We start from the raw sequence: 22,116 nt of genomic DNA on the forward strand, positions 1-22,116 counted from the left end.
TTTTTTTTTAATCACCCAACAAAAACTTTTCTATTTCAAAAGCCTTATATTTAAAGTAACAGAGAAAAATACCAAACTTCACTAAGATGTACACTTCTACAGACACTCCAAGGAGTACTAGATACAGGTATACTACTACAGACCACACTGACAAAGATGCTGGAGCACTCAAATATTTCAAAAGAAAATAATTCTCTTTTTCTAATTTTTCTAATGATTCTAATTTTTTTTTAAATAATTCAGGACTTGAAGATAACTTCAAAATTGGCACAGTAAGTAAAGGGTTAATGATCAAACAAAACTGTTTGCAAATAATAAAAGATTTATATTCAAAATTACAATATCTAAAGTAGAATACAAGTAATAATTATTATACAGGGTGTCTCAAAAATATTGGTACAATTTAGGGGAGGTAGGTGACATCTAAAGGAATGTGAATCGCATAGGAATCCATAACCGGAAACGTCACGGGAAAGTAGTAACAGAGGCACAAGAAGCAGAAATAACACAAGACAGTAATTAATGGCAAACATTTATTTGACATAATATTAACAATGGAGGACGAGATGGATGCATTTCATGATGTTACAACAGATGCTCGAAGGTTCCACCATGAGACGCAATGCATGCATGACACCGATGCTGCATGGATTGGCGGACACAGTCAAACACACCTGGAGTTTCTTTGACAGTAGCAGCAGCGCAGACAAGTCTCGCTACGAGATCCATTTCCGCCTCCACAGGCGATTCATACACAATAGATTTGAGGACCCCCACAAAAAGAAATCAAGGCTTGATAAATCAGGTGAGCATGGAGGCTAGGCAACGGGTCCATCACGGCCAATCCATTGACACCCAAAACGCCTGTTCAAATGGTCACGAACACACCTTCCATAATGGGCAGCCGCCCCGTCATGTTGAAACCAAATGTTGCGTCTCACATTTTCTGGAACATTGTAAAGTAACTCTGGTAGAACTTGTTCAAGAAAGATCCAATATTTAGCGGAGTTCATACAGGATGGTAACAGGTATGGGCCAAATAAGCAGTCACCGACCATACCTGCCCACCCACACATTTATTGCGAAGCGATGTTGTGCCACATGGGGGTACACACCATGTGGGTTGTCGTGAGCCCACACATGAGCATTGTGCTGATTGAATAAGCCTTCCCGAGTGAAATAAGCCTCATCCGTGAACAAAACATAGGCTGGAGCAGAAAACCCAAGAGCTCTAAAGGGTTGCATAAAAAGCACATTGCCTGTAATTTGTTGATCCAATAAGAAAGCATGGATTACAAGAGAATTGTTTACAGAATAGTTCACAAATTATTTTTGTCCAACAGTTGAACGTTACTGCAAAGATGAAGGGATGGAGTTCAGAGTTTTGTTGATTTTAGACAATGCACCAGGCCGTCCAACAGAAATTTCTGATCTCAGTGAAAATATAAAAATATGCTTTCTTCCACCTAACCCAACGTCTCCCTTACACGCCATGGATCAAATCATAATTGCTACATTTAGGCATATTATCTGCGGCGAAATTTTTTCCAAGCGATTGAAGCTTCAACAGGAGTGGGATCATCATCTTTACAAACATTTCGGAAAAATTATAACATCAGGAATGCGATCGAAAATATATCTGCATTTTGGCTAGAAATCACTGCCAACAACATGCGTTTTGTTTGGCAGCATGTTTTGTCCTATTTGGCAAATGAGTTCACTGGTTTTGAATCACAAGTTCAGACAATTGCCGAAAACATTGTGAAGATCAGAAAAGACTTGGGGGTTCAAAACTTTGGATGCTGTCAATGTACATGACTGCATTGACTCACATGCAAATTAGATGATGCAACTCTCATTGAAATTGATGAACTGCATATGAAGAAGAGGAAAATAATTCTGAAGTGGATAACACTGAAGTGGCATCAAAAGAATTTTCAACAGAAGAATTGGAGAAAGTTTTTTGGGGGGAAGAGGTTGACATGGTCTGCAAGACGATTATGAATGGAGATCTGAATGTTGAACATAGCATCAAGATACAGTAATTTTTACAAGATGGGATTTGATGCTACAAAGACTTGTATGCCAAGAAAAAGAAGAGACAACTTCACAAGACTTCATTATTGAAATACCTAAATAAACCATAAATCTTTTTTCTCATTTCTCATGATGTTACCTTTTCATTAATAAAATTTTTGCAATATTTTTTATTTCAAATCCTTTTAATTGGCTATCAAGCTCAAATTGTTTATAGATTTATTATAATTTGTTTATAGACTATTTCTCTGGTACCATTCAATTAAAACCCATTATAATTATACCTCAATCAGCATAGTTTCACATAACACGGAACTGTTTTGGTACTAATTATCTGTGCTATGCAGGGTATTGCTGTAATTCTTACACCATAAAAATGCATGTGAACAACCCCCTAGGGTAAAGAAGTAAATTCAAAAAAAAGCGGCTAAAACATATAAATTCAAAGTGGCAAGACAAGAGTTATTTTTGTGAGGGAACAAAGTGAAATACCGCTTCAAAACCTTGTTTAAACAGACATCAGGCACCAGTATAAAAATTACCTGCTATTATAATGAAATATGTGCCATACTGATAAAATTTAATATTCCAATAATAAAATATTTAACCTTTATAAACAGAAATCAATGTTAATATTTATGCTAGTAATTTACTGGTTTTTTTTAAAATGGAACCCTAAAACTCTAATAGATTAAATTTAGTTAATTAATGGAAGTGTGGGGAAAATTAATATAAATGAAGAGGAATTGGGGGTACATTCTGGAATTATTATTGTTCTTTTTATTTTATTTTTATTTACAAAAATAGAATGGGCAAAGCCTAACATAATTTTTTTAAGTTTAGTTCATTTGAAATGGAATGGCAAAACTAGCTCTTGTTAAATAACAAAATTAACTTACATGCAATACACAAAATAAATTTACACTATAAAATTATTTTCAAAAAACATTTCAAATATTTTCATCACTTAAAGTTACAAATGCTTACCTCTAGATATGTACTACTGCTTGGTTCAAAGGTGGAATTTACTTGTCTAAATGTTATATTGATATGAGGAAAAGCATGAAACCATTCTGCAACTTGAGAAATATTGTAATTTTGATTTGCATATAAACTCATGATTTTGTGAGATTAACTAAAAGAAAAAAAATAAAATAAAAATTAGTACAGATGAATTCTTATAAAATCAAACTATGTACAAGTTTGGTCTTCATATATCAATGAACTTTTTGTTGAAATTGATCATTCTACCTATAAAATATGGCTATTTAAAGTGTTTACATATAATTCTATATCATGTTTTTCAAGAGCCAGCAAGCTTTCATTTTAATAGCCACATTTTGTAGACAAGAGTGATCACTTTCAATAAACAAGTTTTTATCAATTAAGTTTTCTTTATGTTGCAGATTAAGTGGTAATCCACTGATTATGGAGAATAACCAATTAACAATGAGGAATAAATTTACTTTATTTCATATATGCTCACCCTGTTCAATGTTTTCATACTTTCAGTACCATTTCAGAAACCATATCAATGACAACTCAAGATAAGTTTTAAGTGATAAGTTTGAAGAAGAATACGGTACTATTCACAACATTATTAATGAAAGTTGTGGGAGGAAAACAAAAATAAAGTTCCAAAAACATCCAAGCTGTTAGAAGTGCATATCACCAAAGAAGTTGACAAGACAACGCTCAATGAGTCGATTGGGTATTACAAGAATCTTAAAGGACAAAATGCAAACCTTTCATATCTCGGCTATCGCATACAATTCAAGATGTTTCTAACCGAAGCAGCACAATTTTGTAAGTGGTACTGTCAACTTCACTGTGTAACACTGCAGCTGGTGATTTCCAGAATGTAATCATATGATCAGATGAAGTGTTGTTCATATTAAACATTCAATTGAATCATCAAACCTCTATTTACTGGGCCAATGATAATAATCACTTCAAACTAGAGAATGATGTTAACCTGCCAAGGATCAATGAATGATCAATGACATTCTTCTTGCGGGGTAATCGGATTTTACAGATTCAGTGATACTACTCATGGGCAGGTATCTTGAATTATTAATACAGCTTACAATACCAAGATCCGCGTCATTTGTTTTCCGGTATTCAAATACCGATATTGATACAAAAATACAGGTTTTTCAGTACCGATTTAAAAAATATTTGTATATGATTTATTCACATAAAGGTTATAAAATCAACAACAAATCATTAATATTACTGAATTTGCATCTGAGGGACTGTTATACACAATTCAAATGTAACGAAAACCAGAAAACTTTATGAAACTCAGATCTGGTTTCCTCACCAAGCTTAAATGTCAATCCATTTCTTTTGTTAATATGGATACAGTGCCATAAAAAGTCAAAAAGGTAATATTTTTTTATTTCTGATTAATTTTGAATTGTTATTAATTTAAATTAATTTAGGCCCAATGGACACAAAAAAAGTCTCCATAGAACACGGAAAAGGAAGCGATGTCTTCAGTGTGATTTTATTATTTGATAGAAAAAAATAGTCAGTTAGCACAATGTAAAAAATGTTCAAAAGAAATTCGACGTGGTGGGGGATTTACAAGTGGGCTCCATACACATTTGAAGACAATACATGATATACATTTAAGAAAAATATGCACGGGCATCTTAATTTAGAGAATGATGAACATCTCCCCCAATGGTATTCTCCACCTTGTCATGATGGGGGGGGGGGGGGCTTGCATGTCCCGATGACCCGGAGAGCTAAGTCAGCGATAGCTTAGCTACTGGTAGGGCCTCCCAAGCCGAACAGGTCAAAGGGTAGGGGCCAGACTAAGAGAGAAATACCCCGGCCCTCCAGGTTGGGGGTTGCCGCAACGGGCTAGCTCTCTTTCGGTGTAAAAAATACACAAATGCTAAACGACCTACAAGTGAAAATGAAAATTGACTGCACTTTCAGACATGACTCGGCAAATGGAAAAGGACTATGATTTTGGGATGCTGGAATATTCAAGGCCTTTCAACTAAAAGAAACTTTCTTCCGGATGAACTGCAAAAATTCCAGTTAGACATCGTCATGTTATCAGAGACAAAGAAAAAGGGATGGGGAGAGGAAATAATGGGAGAATACAGTAATACCCCGAAGTTACGCGATAGGTGGGTCCGACGAAAATCGCTTAAGTTGAATTCGCGTAAGTCGGGGTACAACTTTGCATATAAATAATAAAAATTTTGTTTAATTGGGACCAAGGACTAACAAAAACTAGTTTAGAAGAAAAATATTAATAAAATTGCAGTTCATTATACATATTAATATAAAATATGTATTAAAAAAATAAATGACTTACGTAAAAAAGTTATTTCGATGTCGATGGCTTCATAAAATCTAACAAATTCGTCTGACGACACAGAGACTTCTTTTTTTCACGCAGAATTTCTTCGTAGCAAGCTAATAATTTTTTTATTCCTTGCTTTGTAGCTATAACGCGTTCTTCGTTGTAGTCTATGTTTTCTAAAATTTTTAAGCCCTTTTCAATTGAGCTGAGACCTGTCAAGTTTGCAATTGTCATGTGCTTTTCGCCGTTGCCTCATTTAGGCCTGTAGCATGTGCAATATCACATGGTCTTTCATTTCGCTCAAAGCGTTTCACAATTTCATATTTTTTCTCTATCGACAGAGGCAGACTGGTCATAAGCCTTACCGGGGAAATTCTGGTGGGCTTGTGTGATTTTGCCCATAAACCATAGTATGAGGCCACTACAAATTTTCCCGGGTAAGAATTTTTGACCCAGTCCGCCTCTGTTTATCGATAATTGCTTTTCTTTTTCTCTCTGAATCTGCAGTGTCTTCACCAGGACACTTCCTTTTCACACCTTTTAAGTATTTTACTCATTTTTAGGGAATAAAGCACAATTACAAAACGAGGAGACACGCTTGATACACATAAACAAAGCTGCACGCATGTAGCAACTGAATAAACAACACCATAAAGGCAGAGATACACTATTAACACCTCACATTTCTAGGGGTTACTACCATAAAACAATAAAAATCCAGTTGCTTTTCTGCTAGTGGAATCTGTTATAAACTGGTAGTAAACCCGATCTAATTGAATACCGATAGCTGGAATTGTTACATTTTCAGAATCTCCTCTTCATTCCTATCGTGTTGCGTTCGGTTGGGGTGATTCTGCGTTCGACTGCCATTTCTTGTAAACACAAAGGCGAATCGTGCATAAGCCAATTCGGTTCGTGTTATATTATAAGATATCGTTACTGTATTTATAAATAGCGTATGATCGAATTCGTGTAGTGTAAACACGTGTTATACGAGGACTGAGTGTATACGGCTCGACCGACGCGATCCATTTCTCTCATGAAAACGATGTAATTTCCGACAAACGTTGAGCACGAATTCGAATGCACACATATAAATATGACAGTTGGAATACAAATTCTTGTATATGTGTGCAGCTCATGCACAGCAAAGTTGAATTTTGCTCATCTTTTGCTCTCACTCTCCGCCGTTGCACCATATATCGATAAAATATGAAAAACGACCTTGAAGATAGTGGGCGGCAGTGTTGCCAAACGAAAAAATCAAGAACCGCGTAACTCAGAGTTCGCGTAAGTCGGGGTATTACTGTACTACCATTTTTGGAGTGGAGTCGATAAGAGTGAAAGAGCAAGAACAGAAGTTTCTATTGCTGTTAAAAAGAAATTGAGACAACATCAGAAACTGGCAATTTATTAATGAAAGAATGATCTCATTAGAACTGAAAATGTATGGGAGAGAAATATGTATTTTGGAAATATATGCCCCGACTAATGACACCGCCGATGCCTTGAAGGATGAATTTTGGGAGGGATCTGAGAGAACTAATAGAAAAAATTCCTAAGAACAAACAGATATTTCTAATGGGAGATTTCAATGCAAGAGTAGGAACTGAACAAAATAGCAAAGTTATTGGAAGGTCTGGAGAGAAAGAGAGTAACGACAACAGAGATAGACTATGCAATCTTTGTGAACAGTTCGACTTGAGAATAAACACATTTTTCCAACACAAGGATATCCATAAATATACTTGGTCACAGGAGACAAGACAAATTAGATCAGTTATAGATTACATTATTACAAAACATTCAGGGACATATGTATTGAAAGATGTCAGAGTTTACAGAGGAGCTGAATGTGGATCTGACCATTTTCTTGTTAAAACAACACTGAGGTGGAACTGGATTAAGAAAATATGTGTGGACAACCAACAATGCAGAGAAGGAGAAATGCTACAAGTGGATAAAAACCAAAAAAGACCTGGATTACAGAGAAAGTAAGAGCTGCTGTAAAGGAAAAGAAACTTGCATATCAGAAATGACTGGGTGATAGGAATGATGCATATAGGAACATTTATGTTGAAAAAAAGAAAATAGCCAATCGGTTGGTAGTAGAAGCGAAAAATGAAGACTGGGAAAGGAAATGTGCAACTATTAATAGCAAATTGAGCTTCAAGCAATCAGCGGAATCATGGAAGATTTGAGAAAACAGAATAAACACAACGATGGTTTGCAATTAATACCTTTGAAAGACTGGATGGAGTACTATGAAGGACTTTTAAAAGAAGATCGGGAAGAGTTCAAGACTATGGAGGATTTTGGTGTAGAAGACTCGAGCTTAAAAGTTTCTGTTAGGAAACTGGAACTCCTGCTGAAGGAAGGAATGGCAAATCACATGGACCTGGAGGAGTTTACATGGAACTTCTGAAATGTGGAGGAAGAGGAGTGGCTGTTCTTATACAAAAACTGTTAAATAGTATACTGGGAGGAGAAGAAATACTGAAAGAAATGATAACAGGATATATTACATCAATTTATAAGAAGGGCGATAAGAAGGGAAAAGCTGTTCAAATTACAGAGGAATATGTGCCCTGAACCCGCTGTTAAAGATCCTTGGAAAATGGATCAGGAACTATTTAAAAGCCTGAATCAAGGTACCAGAAGAACAAAGTGGTTCTTCAGCCGGGAGGTCAGGTATAGACCATATCACAACAGTACGACAGATCCTTGAAAAATGCCAATCAAAAGGGAAAAAAAATCTATGATTTTCATTGACCTTGAAAAGGCATATGACAGTGTTCCAAGAAAACTCTTATGGGAAGCACTGAAAGAGGTGAATATCGATGGACAACTGATTAATATTATTAAGGCAATTACAGGAATAATAGATGCAGAATTAAAGTGGGATGGGATCAGCTTTGTCACCTGAATTCCACACTTCACAAAAAGTGTATTAAAAGGTTGTTGCATGTCGCCAACACTTTTCAAAGTTTATATCGATGTCTGCCTAAGATCCTGGTAAAAAAAAAAACATAATAAAACGGGATTGCCGATTAATAAGAACACCTATATTCACAATTTACTTTTTCCAGATGATTAGGTGGTGATAGCACAAGACTTAGAAGATGCAAAGTATGCATGTCGTCAATTGTTTGAGGAATATAAACAATGGGGTCTAAAAATCAATTTTAGCAAGACTGAAATGTTGTCTTCAGGGCCAGGACACGTTCTAAATATTGCAGGTTTTAAAATCAAACAAGTCGATAATTCAAATATTTGGGATCAACCTTACAAAGTGATGAATCATCCCAAGCAGAGATCAATAAGAGACTTGCAGATGGCAGAAAAGCTATCGGCATGTTAAACTCTGTTCTGTGGAGCAAAAATATCCTAAATAAAATGAAGAAACTTATATTTCAAACGATTGTACAAAGTCTTCTATTGTATGGAGCGGAAACCTGGACATTGAATAGGCCGGCGGAAAACAAACTGCTCTCCACAGAAATGGATTTTTGGAGATGCTCAGCAGGAACTTCTAGAAGAGACAGAAAACGGAATGAAGAAGACATAATGGACAAAATGGAAGTGAAAAAGACTATTATTGACACCATCAAAGAAAAGCATCTATGGACATGTAAAACGGATGCAAGAAAACAGATATCCAAAGGCTATCAAAATGGAACGGATACCTCCTGGAAGAAGGAGAATTAGTTTAGTTTAGTTTTGGTTTTATTGGCGCATTAGCTACTAAGGCTATAATGCACCAAGACCAAGTCATTTATAAAAAATTTTAAAATTTTCAGTGACCTAATCAGTTAGGTCACTATGTCAAAAGGTATAAAAGAAAAATGTAAAAATTTTATATACGAGTAAAAATATTTATTGTTTTTAAAAAGCTAAAAACAGCAGACACATTGTCATTGTCAGATAAAATCTGACTGAGTGTATACGGCTCAGTCAGATGGTTAAAAGCGGTAAAACGGATATTGGTAAAATCTGGACATTCAATTAAAATGTGTCTAATTGATAAAATTGTGCCACAGGACTCACACATAGGAGGGTCATCAGCCCTCAGCAAAAAAGAATGAGTCAAATGACTATGTCCTATGCAGGTCCAGGCAAGAACAACTTCCTCCTTACGATTCCTGCGCAGACTAGACTGCTACGGTTCAATTACAGGCTTTATACGATACAGTTTATTCCCAGTCTGTCTATTCCACAAATCCTGCCATTGGGAATGTACCTTCTGTTGTATTGTTTGCTTGTAGTCTGTATAGGGGACTGACAGGCAGCGATTATTATTGGGGACTGCTGATTTGGCTGCGGTGTCAGCCAAATCATTTCCCCTAATCCCAATGTGGCTGGGAATCCAGCAGAAGCAGATATCATATTCACGTCCAAGGAGGAAGTGAATCTTCTGTTGAATACTAGACAGAACTGGATGAGGATTATATCTTACAGATATTAAAGCCTGTAACACGCTGAGAGAATCGGAATATAAAATGAACAGTTGGTATTGACATTCACTAATGTGATCCAACGCTAACTCTATAGCATGCAGCTCTGCAGTAAATATACTGCATTCAGAGGGAATCTGCTCCGATGTAGAGCTGTCTGTAAAGACAGCAGCAGATCACACATATGATTCCGACTTCGAGCCATCTGTGTAAACTGGCGCGATGTCAGAATGTTCAGCTCGATGTGCTGAATAAAGCTGCAGGTAGACCAACGATGGAGTGTCCGACTTTCCCCAATTTCTAAGGGACAAGTCACATGCCGGGACATGAGCATGCCAGGGTGGAAAGGGTTGCTTTGGTGTTTGGGCAACCTTGTCTACCTTGATATTAAGTTCTTTGAGTAGCTCTTGGAGACGAATACCAAAAGGACGATTGGAAGTCTTACGGGTATTGTATAAATTTTCCCATTGTGGCTCAAAAACGAATGGCCATGTAGGATGGTCTGGCAGGGATTTCAGTTTTAAAGCGTACTTTAAAGACAACTGCTTACGTCGAAGCGATAACGGTGGTTCGTTAGCTTCGACGTATAAGCTCTGAACAGGAGATGTGCGATATGCTCCAGTAGCAATATGCAGGGCCTGATGATGGACGTGGTCCAGCAACTGCAGGACACTGTCTCTGGCTGAGGAATATACCTGGGACCCATAATCTAGTTTGGATCGCACAAGTGCACGGTAAAGCCGAAGAAGGGTACATCGGTCTGTTCCACAAGATGTAGAGGAGAGCGAGCGGAGAATATTAAGCCCACGTGTGCACTTTGTGCGGAGTTGACGAATATGATCCAAAAAGGTTAGTTTTTTATCGAATATGAGTCCCAAAAATTTTGTGTTTGCTGCTACTGGAATAGCATTTTGTCCGAGCCTTAATTCAGGTTCAGGATGAGGATTACGCTAGCGACAAATGTGAACGCAAACGATCTTCTCCGGTGAGAACCTGAAGCCATTAGCTAGTGCCCAGGAATTCAGACTATCGATGGCTTTCTGCAGTTGTCTTTCAATAACCCTCATGTTGCATGACTGACAAAAAATGCTAAAGTCATCAACATAGAGGGCACTGTTTACAGTCGGAGAAAGTTGTTCTGTGATGGAATTTATTTTTATGGCAAAAAGCGTGACACTTAATACTGATCCTTGTGGTACTCCCTCCTCTTGGCTAAAGGAGCGAGAGAGTGAGGATACCACACGAACTTGGACCGATCGATTGGCTAAAAAGGTTTGAATAAAAAAGGGGAGATGCCCTCTAAGGCCTAGGCTATGTAAATCTTTTAAAATGCCAAATCTCCAAGTTGTGTCATACGCTTTTTCCATGTCAAAGAACACCGACACCAAGTGTTCGCGTTTTAGGAAAGCATCCCGGATGGATGTTTCCAATCTAATAAGATGGTCCAAAGTGGACCAGTTCCTTCGGATGCCGCACTGGATGTTGGAGAGAAGGTCATTTGATTCGAGATACCATATTAAACGAGAATTAACCATTCTCTCCAGGATTTTGCACAGACAGCTAGTCAGAGCAATAGGACGATAGTTGGTGGTGACTTTTGGATCCTTTCCTGGCTTAGGGAAGGCAAGAACGATTGCCTTTCGCCAGGAGTCCGGAAACTGCCCTCCAGTAAAGATTCTGTTATACAGAAGGAGCAGACAATCCACAGATTTTGGTGAAAGATGTTTAATCATTTCATAATGGATGCCATCTGGTCCAACGGCACTTGCTTTGGAAAGAGCGAGGGCTCTTTCCAGTTCCTGAATAGTGAAATCCCCGTTGTAGGGATAAATGCTCTTAGATTTAAAGCTAAGTGCCTGTTTTTCGATTTTATATTTCAGGACCAGGAACTCCGGGGAATACGAAGATGTTGCAGAGATGTTAGAGAATGTTTCCCCAAGTGAATTAGCTATTGCAGTTGGATCTGCAATAGCGCATCCATTATAATCTAGGATTGAAGAAGGGTGGGATGTATATTTTCCCTTCATTTTCCGCATTTTATCCCAGACTACCTTAGAGTTGGTAGACTGGTCAATAGATGATGTAAAACGGATCCACGATTCCTTTTGACTCTGACGGCAGATATATCGTGCTTTGGCTCGTGCACGTTTAAAGGATATCAGGTTGGTCGTGGTAGGATATCAGCGGAATATCCCCCACGCTTTGTTTTGAGCCTTTTTTGCTGCTGTGCATTGTGAATTCCACCAAGATTTAGGAAATGGTGGAAACCGGGCAGATATTTTTGGAACAGCATTCGCAGCTGCTTGGACGATATTTTCTGTGATGTACTTAACTGCATCATTGATAGGCTCTTGACTGACTGTGCTAAGATCAAAATTTGCCTGATGTTGGAAGGCAGTCCAGTCAGCCTGATCAATCTTCCACCGTGGTAACCTAAAAGGAAGACATGGTCTCGCACTGTGTAACAAGGTTATCACGGGGAAGTGATCGCTTCCGTATGGATTCTCCTCCACTTCCCAAGTGAGTGAAGGGAGTAGAGAAGGGGAGCAGATAGAGAGATCAATGGCAGAAAAGTACGGGTAGGCATGTGGAAGAAGGTGTTTGTTCCAGTATTTAGAAGGGAAAGGTCATTGAGCATACGTTCATTGACTCGTCCTCTTCCGTTGATGTTAGCACTACCCCACAGGGTGTTATGTCCGTTAAAATTGCCGGGAAGTAAGAGAGCGGGAGGCAGCTGCGTTAGAAGATCATCAAGGTCTGCCTGGGAGATGTCAGTCCCAGGTGGCAAATAAATGGAGCACACAGTTAATAAAAATCCCACTGAAAGGCGAATTGCAACAGCCTCTATGCTGGTTGTAATTAGCAAGGGCTGCACTGGGGTCTGGTTACCCACAAGGATAGCCACTCCCCCATGTACAGAGCCATCCGCAATTCTATCCTTTCGAAAAAATGTGATGTTGTGCATGGTGGGATCATCATTTGCCTTTAGATATGTCTCCTGCAAGCAAAAGCAAACTGGCTCGTGCTTTTGCAGGAGGGCCTTGATGTCATCAATATTTCGCCGGAATCCACGACAATTCCATTGTAGGAATTTGGCCATTATTTTGGCTTGGTGGGTCCATCAGGCGGCTTCCGAGGTGCTGAGGGCTTACTTTTATCAGTCTTGGATTTATCTTTTTTGGGGAAGAATGGACGCTGTCCCGTGTCCATTTCTTCCTCCGCAAAGAGTTCCAAGACTGAATCTTCGGGTACCTCCTTCTGCTCGACATCCATCTTATCTTGGGTACTGGGGGGAGGGGGACTTCCCCTTTCTTATTCTTTTCTTTCATAGTTACCTTTGTTACTTGTGGAGCATTAGGAGGTACCGATATAGGAGTGGCAGTTGATTGGTCCTTCTGTGCAGGTTTTTGAGAACTTAAAAAAGATATCGTGCGATGGGAGTGAAAGACTCCTTTGGAGGAATGGTCATGTCCGTCTGAGTTCCGACGGAACATCTCCTGCTACCTTCTGGGCGTAGGTAGGTTTGTTGATATTCAGGGGTTTGACCGATTTCCTTGCCTCCTGGTATGATATATTTAGCTCTGCCTTCAGTCATTGAATTTCTTTTTCTTCTTTCCACCTCTGGCATGCTCGTGAATAGGCCGGGTGTTCACCTTCACAGTTAATACAGGTGGGTTTTGCGGCTGAACATGCTGTTGTTTCGTGGTTCTTTGCACCGCATCGAGCGCATGCAGGGACTCCACGGCAGGCCATTTGAGAATGTCCATATTTCTGGCATTTAAAACACCGTAAAGGGTTCGGAACGTATGGACGCACGGAACAGTTGATGTATCCAGCTTTAATCTCATCAGGAGGTTTAGGAGAGTTAAAAGTCAGGATAACACTCCTGGTTTTAACAATTTTTCCATCCCATCGCGCAGTGATTCTCTTGACGGCAATGACTCCCTGTGGTTTTAATTCGGAGCAGATTTCCTCCTCGGTTACGTTGAGAAGGTCCCACTCTGAAATGACACCTCTCGATGAATTGAGTGTTCTGTGTGGTGTCACTGTTATAGGGATTCCTCCTATTGATGTTGTTCGGAGTAGATGTTCAGATTGCCGGTCATTTTTAGTTTCAATTAAAAGGTCTCCAGAACGAAGCCTTTTAACTGATTTGGGTGAACCTGCTAACCCATCTAACCCTTTTTGAATAAAAAAGGGCGACATTTTACCAATCAGTGTCTCATTGGTAGAATGCATGATTAAGAACATTGGGACTAGCCCTGATGGTAATTCAGTTCGCTGCCTCTTTTTAGCAATAATGCTATCTGATTCTCTGTCTAAATTTTCAGATAGGGACCGGGTTGGGGCCCCTGAAGAAATTAGTTTATCAGGATTCATGGAGATTTTTAATTGTTGAGTGCCCGGGCTCCCCACCCACCACGGAGCCCAAAGGGACGCCCACTACCCGGCATGCAATAAATGCGCTCGGGAGTGGGACGCCAGGGCTACCCAGACACTATACCCGCACCGCCGCCAGCCTGAATCCTGTCCCTCGGACCATGAGGGTAGGGGCATGGCACTGACACGGTTGACCCTCGCAGGCGAGCCTACTAGCCAATTGATCCTAGCCGGGCCTTCCAGGACCACCTGTCTTGTCGAAGCAGGGGTAAAAGTGGTGTATTTAAGCTGGGCCCCTCAACCACCAGGATCCCCCTTTCTGAATTTCCACGGGTCGCAGCACACGGCAAACACGTCGGATTCCATTGATGTAAGCCTGGAACCTGGGCTGTGGGCGTTGGATCCCAGTGATGCTAGTCTGGAAGTCCAGCAGCGTCACTGGGAGGTCCCCTCACCACGTACAGGTGCCCACGTCGAGGGGGGAAGAAGGAGAAGAGGAAGACCTAGGAGAACATGGATGGATGGAGTATGGGAGTGGATGACAGCCTGAGGTTTAACAGACCAAGACACCTTGAACCACACTTTATGGCAGGAAAAAATTCCTAACAAGAAATAACTTGTAGGCTGAGGAAACCCATTGTAAATGGAAACACTCCTCTTGAAGAAGAGATGAACATGAACATACTACAACAAAAGAGGCAAAGCCAAAATTTTTATTGACTGATTACTTCAAGAGCAATAAAAGAGAAAACTGCCAGAAGTACTGGCTCGTATGACAGCTTACCATTCCACCTTTTCTCTACTTCCATTAATATTATAAAAGGCTTGAACATGACAGGTTTTAGCAATTTACCTAAATCGCCAGTAACCATTAAGAAAATGGGTCTAAGGTAAAGAAAGCCAACATGAAAATTATGAGAAACGTCGGATAACTTACACGGAAAATTAGTTTCCCGACACTAGACTCTAGCGCTGCTCGCTTGGTAAACCAACTCAAGTCGAAATCAAGAAGGATATACTTTTTGACAGTTAGGCATGGCAAACAATGAAATGATTGGTGGTGGGCGGGACAGAGAACAAGCTATTGTGTAGTCATTGGATGGCATAATGTGTATTTATGAGTAAAGAACGGTGCATAATAGTTTAGTGATGAACGGTAAACAGGTAATAGTAGGGATAAATCTTTTAAAGATGGAAGAAATTTGGAAGGAAAATAAAACGGTTGATTTTTTGATGAAAACTAAATTAATAAAAGTTTCGTTATGTTTATTTCTGAGTTCTTCATTATGTTTTTTTCTCATTATTAAAAGCAGATTTTTGGAGTTCATGAGTGTTTTTACTATACTGTTGATTTAGGTTAGGTTACGAAAAAAGGAAAAGGTTTCTTTATTTTTCGTAACCTGACCTTAAAAATAAAAGTACATTATTGAAAAATTAATATTTTGTTAATAAACAATTTATGCGCTAGTCCACCCATGATTCTAAAGAAAAAAGGTTAGGTTACCACCTCCATTTCGGGAGGAGTTCAAGCTCCCATCAATCATAAAAAAATTATTTTTTTTAGCATTAGTAGAGGCATATGATGCAAGAAAGCAAGCTTATGCAGCATCAGCCAAAAAAAAAAAAAAAACCACTTCCACTTCACCCCTCTGTTCGTTCAAAATACTTGTCCAGCTGAACCTTAAACTTATTTAGGCTATCAACTTCCACGACAAGGGATGGAAGTCTGTTCCACCAACCAACCACCCGCTGGCTAAAGGCAAATTTCCGCACGTCTATCCTACATCTTTCTTTCCTCAATTTGAATTTATGCCCTCTCAGATGATTATTCTGAGCGAGAGGAAGTATCCCATCAGCATTGAGCATGCTCAAACCATTTCAAGGCTTTATACACCTCTATCAGATCACCTCGCTGGTGCCTAGTCTCCAGACACCATAATTTGCAAAACTTAAGCCTTTCTTCGTAAGAGTACCCCTCCGTTCCATTCACTAATCTTGTTGCCCTTCTCTGTACTCGTTCCAGCAGCTCTACATTCTTGAAATGAGGTCTCCAGACCTGTATACAGTACTCAAGGTGTGGCCTGACCACTGCCTTATACAAGGGAATAATCACATTCTTATCCCTGCTAGAAAAATTCCTGTATATCATTGACAAGACACCATGAGCTACTCTTGCAGCCCGTCTGCACTGCTCAGAGAACTTCATATCTGCCTGCACAATTACCCCTAGGTCCTTTTCATTCTCTACCACTGTCAGTATAGTAACACAGAGTTGATACGTTGCTCTGGGATTGCTGTTTCCCTTATGTAGTACTTTACATTTGTCAATGTTAAATTTCATTTGCCACCTCTCGACCCATCTGCTCAACCTTTCCAGATCCTGTTGCAACAGCACGGTGTCAGTAGTGTCCTCAGTAGTGTGAAAACTTGGACATTAAACTTGATATACCATCATCAATAACATTTATAAATACCAAAAACAATAATGGACCCAACACTGAACCCTGAGGGACTCCACTAATAACATTAGTCCACGATGAGCAGTGTCCATTGATTACCACTCTCTGTCTTCTCCTCCTCAACCACCCCTTTATCCACAGCAGCAATTTGCCTCCAATGCCACACTGCTCCAATCTGTGCAGCAGTCTTCTATGTGCAACAGTATCAAAAGCCTTTCTAAGATCCAAGTATATAATATCAAAGTTATTCCCTGCATCCAGTTCTTTTGTGACTGCATCATAGTATCCAATCAAATTGGTCAGGCAAGACTTCACCTTAACAACACCATGCTGTGTCCGAGCTATAACTGAAGTCTTGTCTAGATGATCCTGCAGTGCTTCTTTAACCAGTGCCTCCATTAATTTGCCTGGAACAGAAGTTAAACTCACAGGTCTATAATTACTTGTGTCGGCCTTTGATCGTCCTTTGTGAATTGGGGTCACATATGCACATCTCCAGTCTGTGAGTACCTCCCCTGAGTCCAAGGAAGCTCTCATAATTATGGCTAAGGGTTTGCTTACTTCCTTTGCTGCTCCTTTAATATAACTGGAGAGATCCCATCCAAAACAGGTGCCTTTTTTGTGTTTATCTTCAATAATTTCTCCTCCACTTTACTCTCAGTTATTACAAGATTCTCTAGCTTACTGCCAGAGTTGAATACACCTCTGGTATTCCCCTCGCTGAATAACTCCTCATCTGTGAATGTCGATGCAAAATATTCATTTAGTTTGTTAGCTACCTGAGCAGGATTATCAACAGTTGACCCATCGATATCAAGTGGACCAATCTGATTCATCCATTTCCTTCTAGAGTTTACATAAGTAAACTCTAGAAGGAAAGCGATGAATTTGCTGTTTTTCTTTGAATCCCTTGCCAAAGATTTCTCGTAATCTGCCTTTGCCTGCCTAATCTCCTTTGTAACTTGGTTACAGATCAACTTGTATCTATCATAGGCTTCTGTGTCATGTGTTAATTTATATGTATCCCATGCATTTTTCTTCTCTGTCATATGTCTCATTAGTTCATCTGACATCCATTTAGGCCTAAACCTTGAACAATATTTCTTAGTTTGTATGTAAAGCCTAGTAGCTTCCAAGGTAAGTTCTTTGAATGCTTCCCATTTTGAATTTGCTGTTGGTAACATCTTCAGTTGGTCCCACTGTATAGAATTTAAATATTGTCTCAGACAATCCTAGTCGCCTTTACGAAAGCAATAACTCTTCCCTTTATCCCTGATGGTAGTTACCTCTTTGAGTAAATCCCACTTCAGCACACTGTGATCACTGCCACCTAGTGGTTCCTTTATCTGCAGATTCTTAATGCATGAAGAATCACTACTGATAAACAAATCAAGAGTATTACTCCCTCTAGTTGCCTCCCGAACATGCTGATGTAGAAAACAATCATCCAATAAATCCACAAAAGCCTTGCTAGTGTGTGAGTGACCAACCCACAAATTCCAGTCAATATCTGGGAAATTAAAATCCCCCATTATAGGACTCTCTGATGTACTGGCCCACTATTTCCCTGTACAGTTTCTTATTATACTCATCAGAGTCATTAGGCCTATAGCACACTCCTACTCTCAATTTTGATCTCCCAATGCTTATGTCACACCAAACTGACTCGACATTGCACTGTCCAGCGATGTTGACTGGCTCCACTTCCTTGGATTTTATGTGTTTCTTAACTAATAGCATAACCCCTCCTCCCTTCCTATCCTCTCTATCCTTTCTGTAGATGTTGTACTCCCCAAATTCCAGTTCTGCATTCCTTATATCTGTGTGACACCACGTCTCTGATATCCCAACAATATCCGCCTTTGATGCTTTGAGCAATACCTCAAATTCATTTACCAAACTCCTAGCATTGGTGTACACGCAAGTATTCATGCACCTGTTTCTATTCTTAGTTACGCTAACAAAATCAATGTGTTTACTTGTACCGCAATGACTCCCGGCAGTCTCTGAAATATCCTGCATCTTGTTTTTCAAGCTTCTGCTCATTCCAATAGAAGCAGTGCAAGAATCACTTTCAACTCTGCCAGTGGCTACTATTAATCTATTAGTCCTTGTATCCCCCCAAGCTAGTAGTTTTCCGACATTTAAGATGTACAATCATAATATGTATGCAGGACAATATAGTCCTGCATACATATTAGGATTTAGTAACAGTATCGCCATAGGGTGCAAGAAAACCACACTTTTGCTGCACTGGCAAAAAAAAAAAAAAAAAAAAAAAAAAGCAAGCCACCTAAGTAGATATGAAAACAAATTATATGCTTCCATCCTCACATAAGTAAGTATACAGTTGATGTTTGAATTTATTCAAACTGTCAGTCTCAACAACTTGCAAGGGCCATTCGTTGCAACAAGCAATGATCGCTGGTTAAAAGAAAACTTCCTACAATCTAATCTAAAACTCAAGACCTGTAATTTGAATTTATGACACCTAGTTAAAAAATTCTTTATAACAGTGATAATTTTACCTGCATTTATTTTACTAATCTCTCTCAGATCTTATAAACCTCAATCAAGTCACCTCTGAGGTGTATTGGTTGCCAAGCTCTGTAGCCCACATAATCAGAGACCTTTTCCTCATACGGTCGCGTCCTTCTGCCGATCTCACCATTTGAGTTGCCTGTTTTAGGATCCTTTCAAGAAGCTCAATATCTCTTTTCAGATGAGGTCTCCATACTTGAACACAGTATTCCAAATGTGGTCTTACAATTGCATTATACAGTGGGATTATGACCTTCCTATTTCAAGAGCACAGCGTTCAACAAATCATCGAGAGGACACCATGGGATTTCCTGGCTGCCTGTTTACACTGCCCATATTCTAACTCCAATATCCCTTTCCTCCTCCACTATTTTTAATTCCACCTTACTAAGTATATAATTTATTTGTGGGTTGCTGTTCCCTAAGTGTAAGACACTTAAAGTAACAATTACAGTGTACATTATAAGACACTTCCAGTGTACAAGTTCCTAGGGACTTCAAGAGCTGCTGGAAGTCATCAGGGAACAAATAAATACATGGGCTGTGTTATGATAACTAAGGGTAAGAACAGGTGCATGCATACTTGCATGCACCAATGCTAGAAGTATAGTAAATAAATTTGATGAATTTGAAGTGCTGATCAAGGCATCAAAGGAAGATATTGTAGAGATATCAGAGACATTGTGTAATACAGATATAAGCAGCACAGAATTAGAATTTGGGGAGTATAATGTGTACAGAAAAGATAAACAGGGTAGGAAGGGAGAAGGTGTTATGCTGTAAGTTAAAAAAACAAAATCTAATGAAGTGCATCCAGTTGACATGGGTGGACAGTGCAATGTTGGGTCAGTTTGGTGTGACATAAACACTGGGAAAGGGAAAATGGAGTAGGAGTGTTTTATAGGCCTAATGACTCTGATGAGTACAATGAACAGTTGTGCAGAGAAATAGTGGGCCAGTAAATCAGAATGTCTTGTAATGGGAGATTTTAACTTTCCGGATATTGACGAACTTGTGGATTGGTCACTCACGTGCTAGACTTTTGTGGAGTTACTGGAGGATTGTTTTCTACAGCAACATGTTCGAGGGGCAACCAGAGGAGGTAATACTCTTGATCTGATTATCAGGTGATGATGCATGCATTAGGAATTTGCAGATAAAGTGACAGTGATGACAGTCCACTGATGTGGGATTTACTTAAAGATGTAACTACCATCAAGGGTAAAGGGAAGGGTTTTTGTTTTCATAAAGGTAACTACAGTGGTCTCAGGCAGTTTTTGAATTCTATACAAGGGGATGAACTAATGACATTAAAAATGGTGAATTCTAAATGGGAGGCCTTCAGGCCTCCCATTTAGAATTCACTGTTTAATCAACCTTGGAAGCTACTAGGCTTTTCGTACCAACTAAGAAATACTAAGTGGATGTCAGATGAACTAATGAGGCTCGTGGGAGAGAAGAAAAATGCACGGGATGCATATAAATTAGCAGGTGACACAGAAGCCTATGGCAGATATAAGCTAGTCTATAATCAAGTCACAAAGGAGGTTAGGCAAGAGAAGGCTGATTATGAGAAATCCTTGGCAAAGGATGCAAGGAAAAACAACAAAAACTTCTTATGTAAACTCTAGAAGAAAGGGGATGAATCAGATTGGTCCACTTGATGTCGGTGGTTTGACTGTTGATGATCCTACTTAGATAGCTGACAAACCGAATGAGTATTTGCATCTACATTCACATATAAGGAAGGCGAGGACAGAAGTTTACTAAACTCTAACAGGGAGCTAAATGATTTCGCAATAATGGAGAGCAAACTGAAGGAGAAATTGTTGAAGTTAAACATAAAATAGGGACCTAGGGCAGATGGAATCTATCCAGTTACACTGAAGGAGGCAGCAAGGAAAGTAAGCAAACTCTTGGCCATAATTATGAGAGCATCCTTAGATTCAGGAAAGGTCCCCATGGACTGGAGATGTGCAAATGTATCCCCAATTCACAAAGAGTGACACAAATAATTATAGACCTGTTAGTTTAACTTCTGTTCCATGGAAAAATAATGGAGTCACTGGTTAAAGAAGTGATGCAGGATCACCTAGACACGACTGCAATAATAGTTCAGAGAGAGCATGGGTTTGTTAAGGGGAAGTCTTGTCTGACCAATTTGATTGGATACTACGATGTGGTCACAATGCAACTGGAATCAAAAAATTATTTTGATATCATATACCTGGATTTCAGGAAAGCTTTTGATACTGTTGCACATGGAAGACTGCTGTACAAATTGGAGCGGTATGGCATTAAGGGCAAGATGCTGCAATGGATAAAGGGATGGTTTAGTGGGAGATGGCAGACAGTGGTAATACATGGACACTGCTCTACATGGACTAATGTTATTAGTCCATGTAGAGCAGTAATTAATGATATCGATGAAGGTAAAAAAGTAAAGTAAAGTGCAGCCATTATCAACCCACTGCAGGATGCAGGCTTCCTCAACAATTCATGCTGAGAGAAATGGACCATAATCTGCCACACTGGTCCAGTGTGGGTTGGTAGATCGACCGTATTCAGCAGTCAGGGGCTTGAACCCTGGTCTACTCAAAGAGCATGTGCTACTGCACTCCTGCTTTGCCCACTCGGCTACGGAGGCGTATATCAGGCTTAATAGTAGTAGTAGCAGCAGTGGCATGTGATGCAAGAAAGTGAGTGTATGAGTTTATGCAGCATCAGCCAAAAAAAATAAATAAATAAAATTTACAAAACAATTCCCTCTAAATGTTTGTCCAGTTCCTCCTTAAATTTATTTACCCTATCAACTTCCACAACGACAGATGAAAGTTTGTTCCAGCAATTAACCACCCACTGGCTAAAGACAAATTTCTGTACATCTTTCTACATCTGTCTTTCTTCAATTTGAATTTAT

At 39.3% G+C, this 22,116-nt stretch overlaps 1 protein-coding gene across 9 annotated transcripts in view; it reads right to left on the reverse strand.

Annotated features, from left to right (window-relative positions):
• Window positions 1-22,116, reverse strand: part of LOC150076391 (protein tweety-like) — a 291,082-nt gene that overhangs the window by 231,581 nt on the left and 37,385 nt on the right. For all 9 annotated transcript variants that reach the window (XR_016547803.1, XR_016547802.1, XM_090387163.1 and 6 more), the window contains exon 2: window positions 3,025-3,172. Coding sequence is in view for 7 of the 9 variants with exons in the window: in XM_090387163.1 (XP_090243289.1) it covers window positions 3,025-3,156 (132 nt within the window). In the remaining 2 variants the exon portion in view is untranslated. The remainder of the gene's footprint in view (window positions 1-3,024; window positions 3,173-22,116) is intronic.

This window comes from Mastigoproctus giganteus, chromosome 13 (genome assembly GCF_048544385.1).
Source record: "Mastigoproctus giganteus isolate SK-2022 chromosome 13, ASM4854438v1, whole genome shotgun sequence".
Taxonomy (NCBI): Eukaryota; Metazoa; Arthropoda; class Arachnida; order Uropygi; family Thelyphonidae; genus Mastigoproctus; species Mastigoproctus giganteus.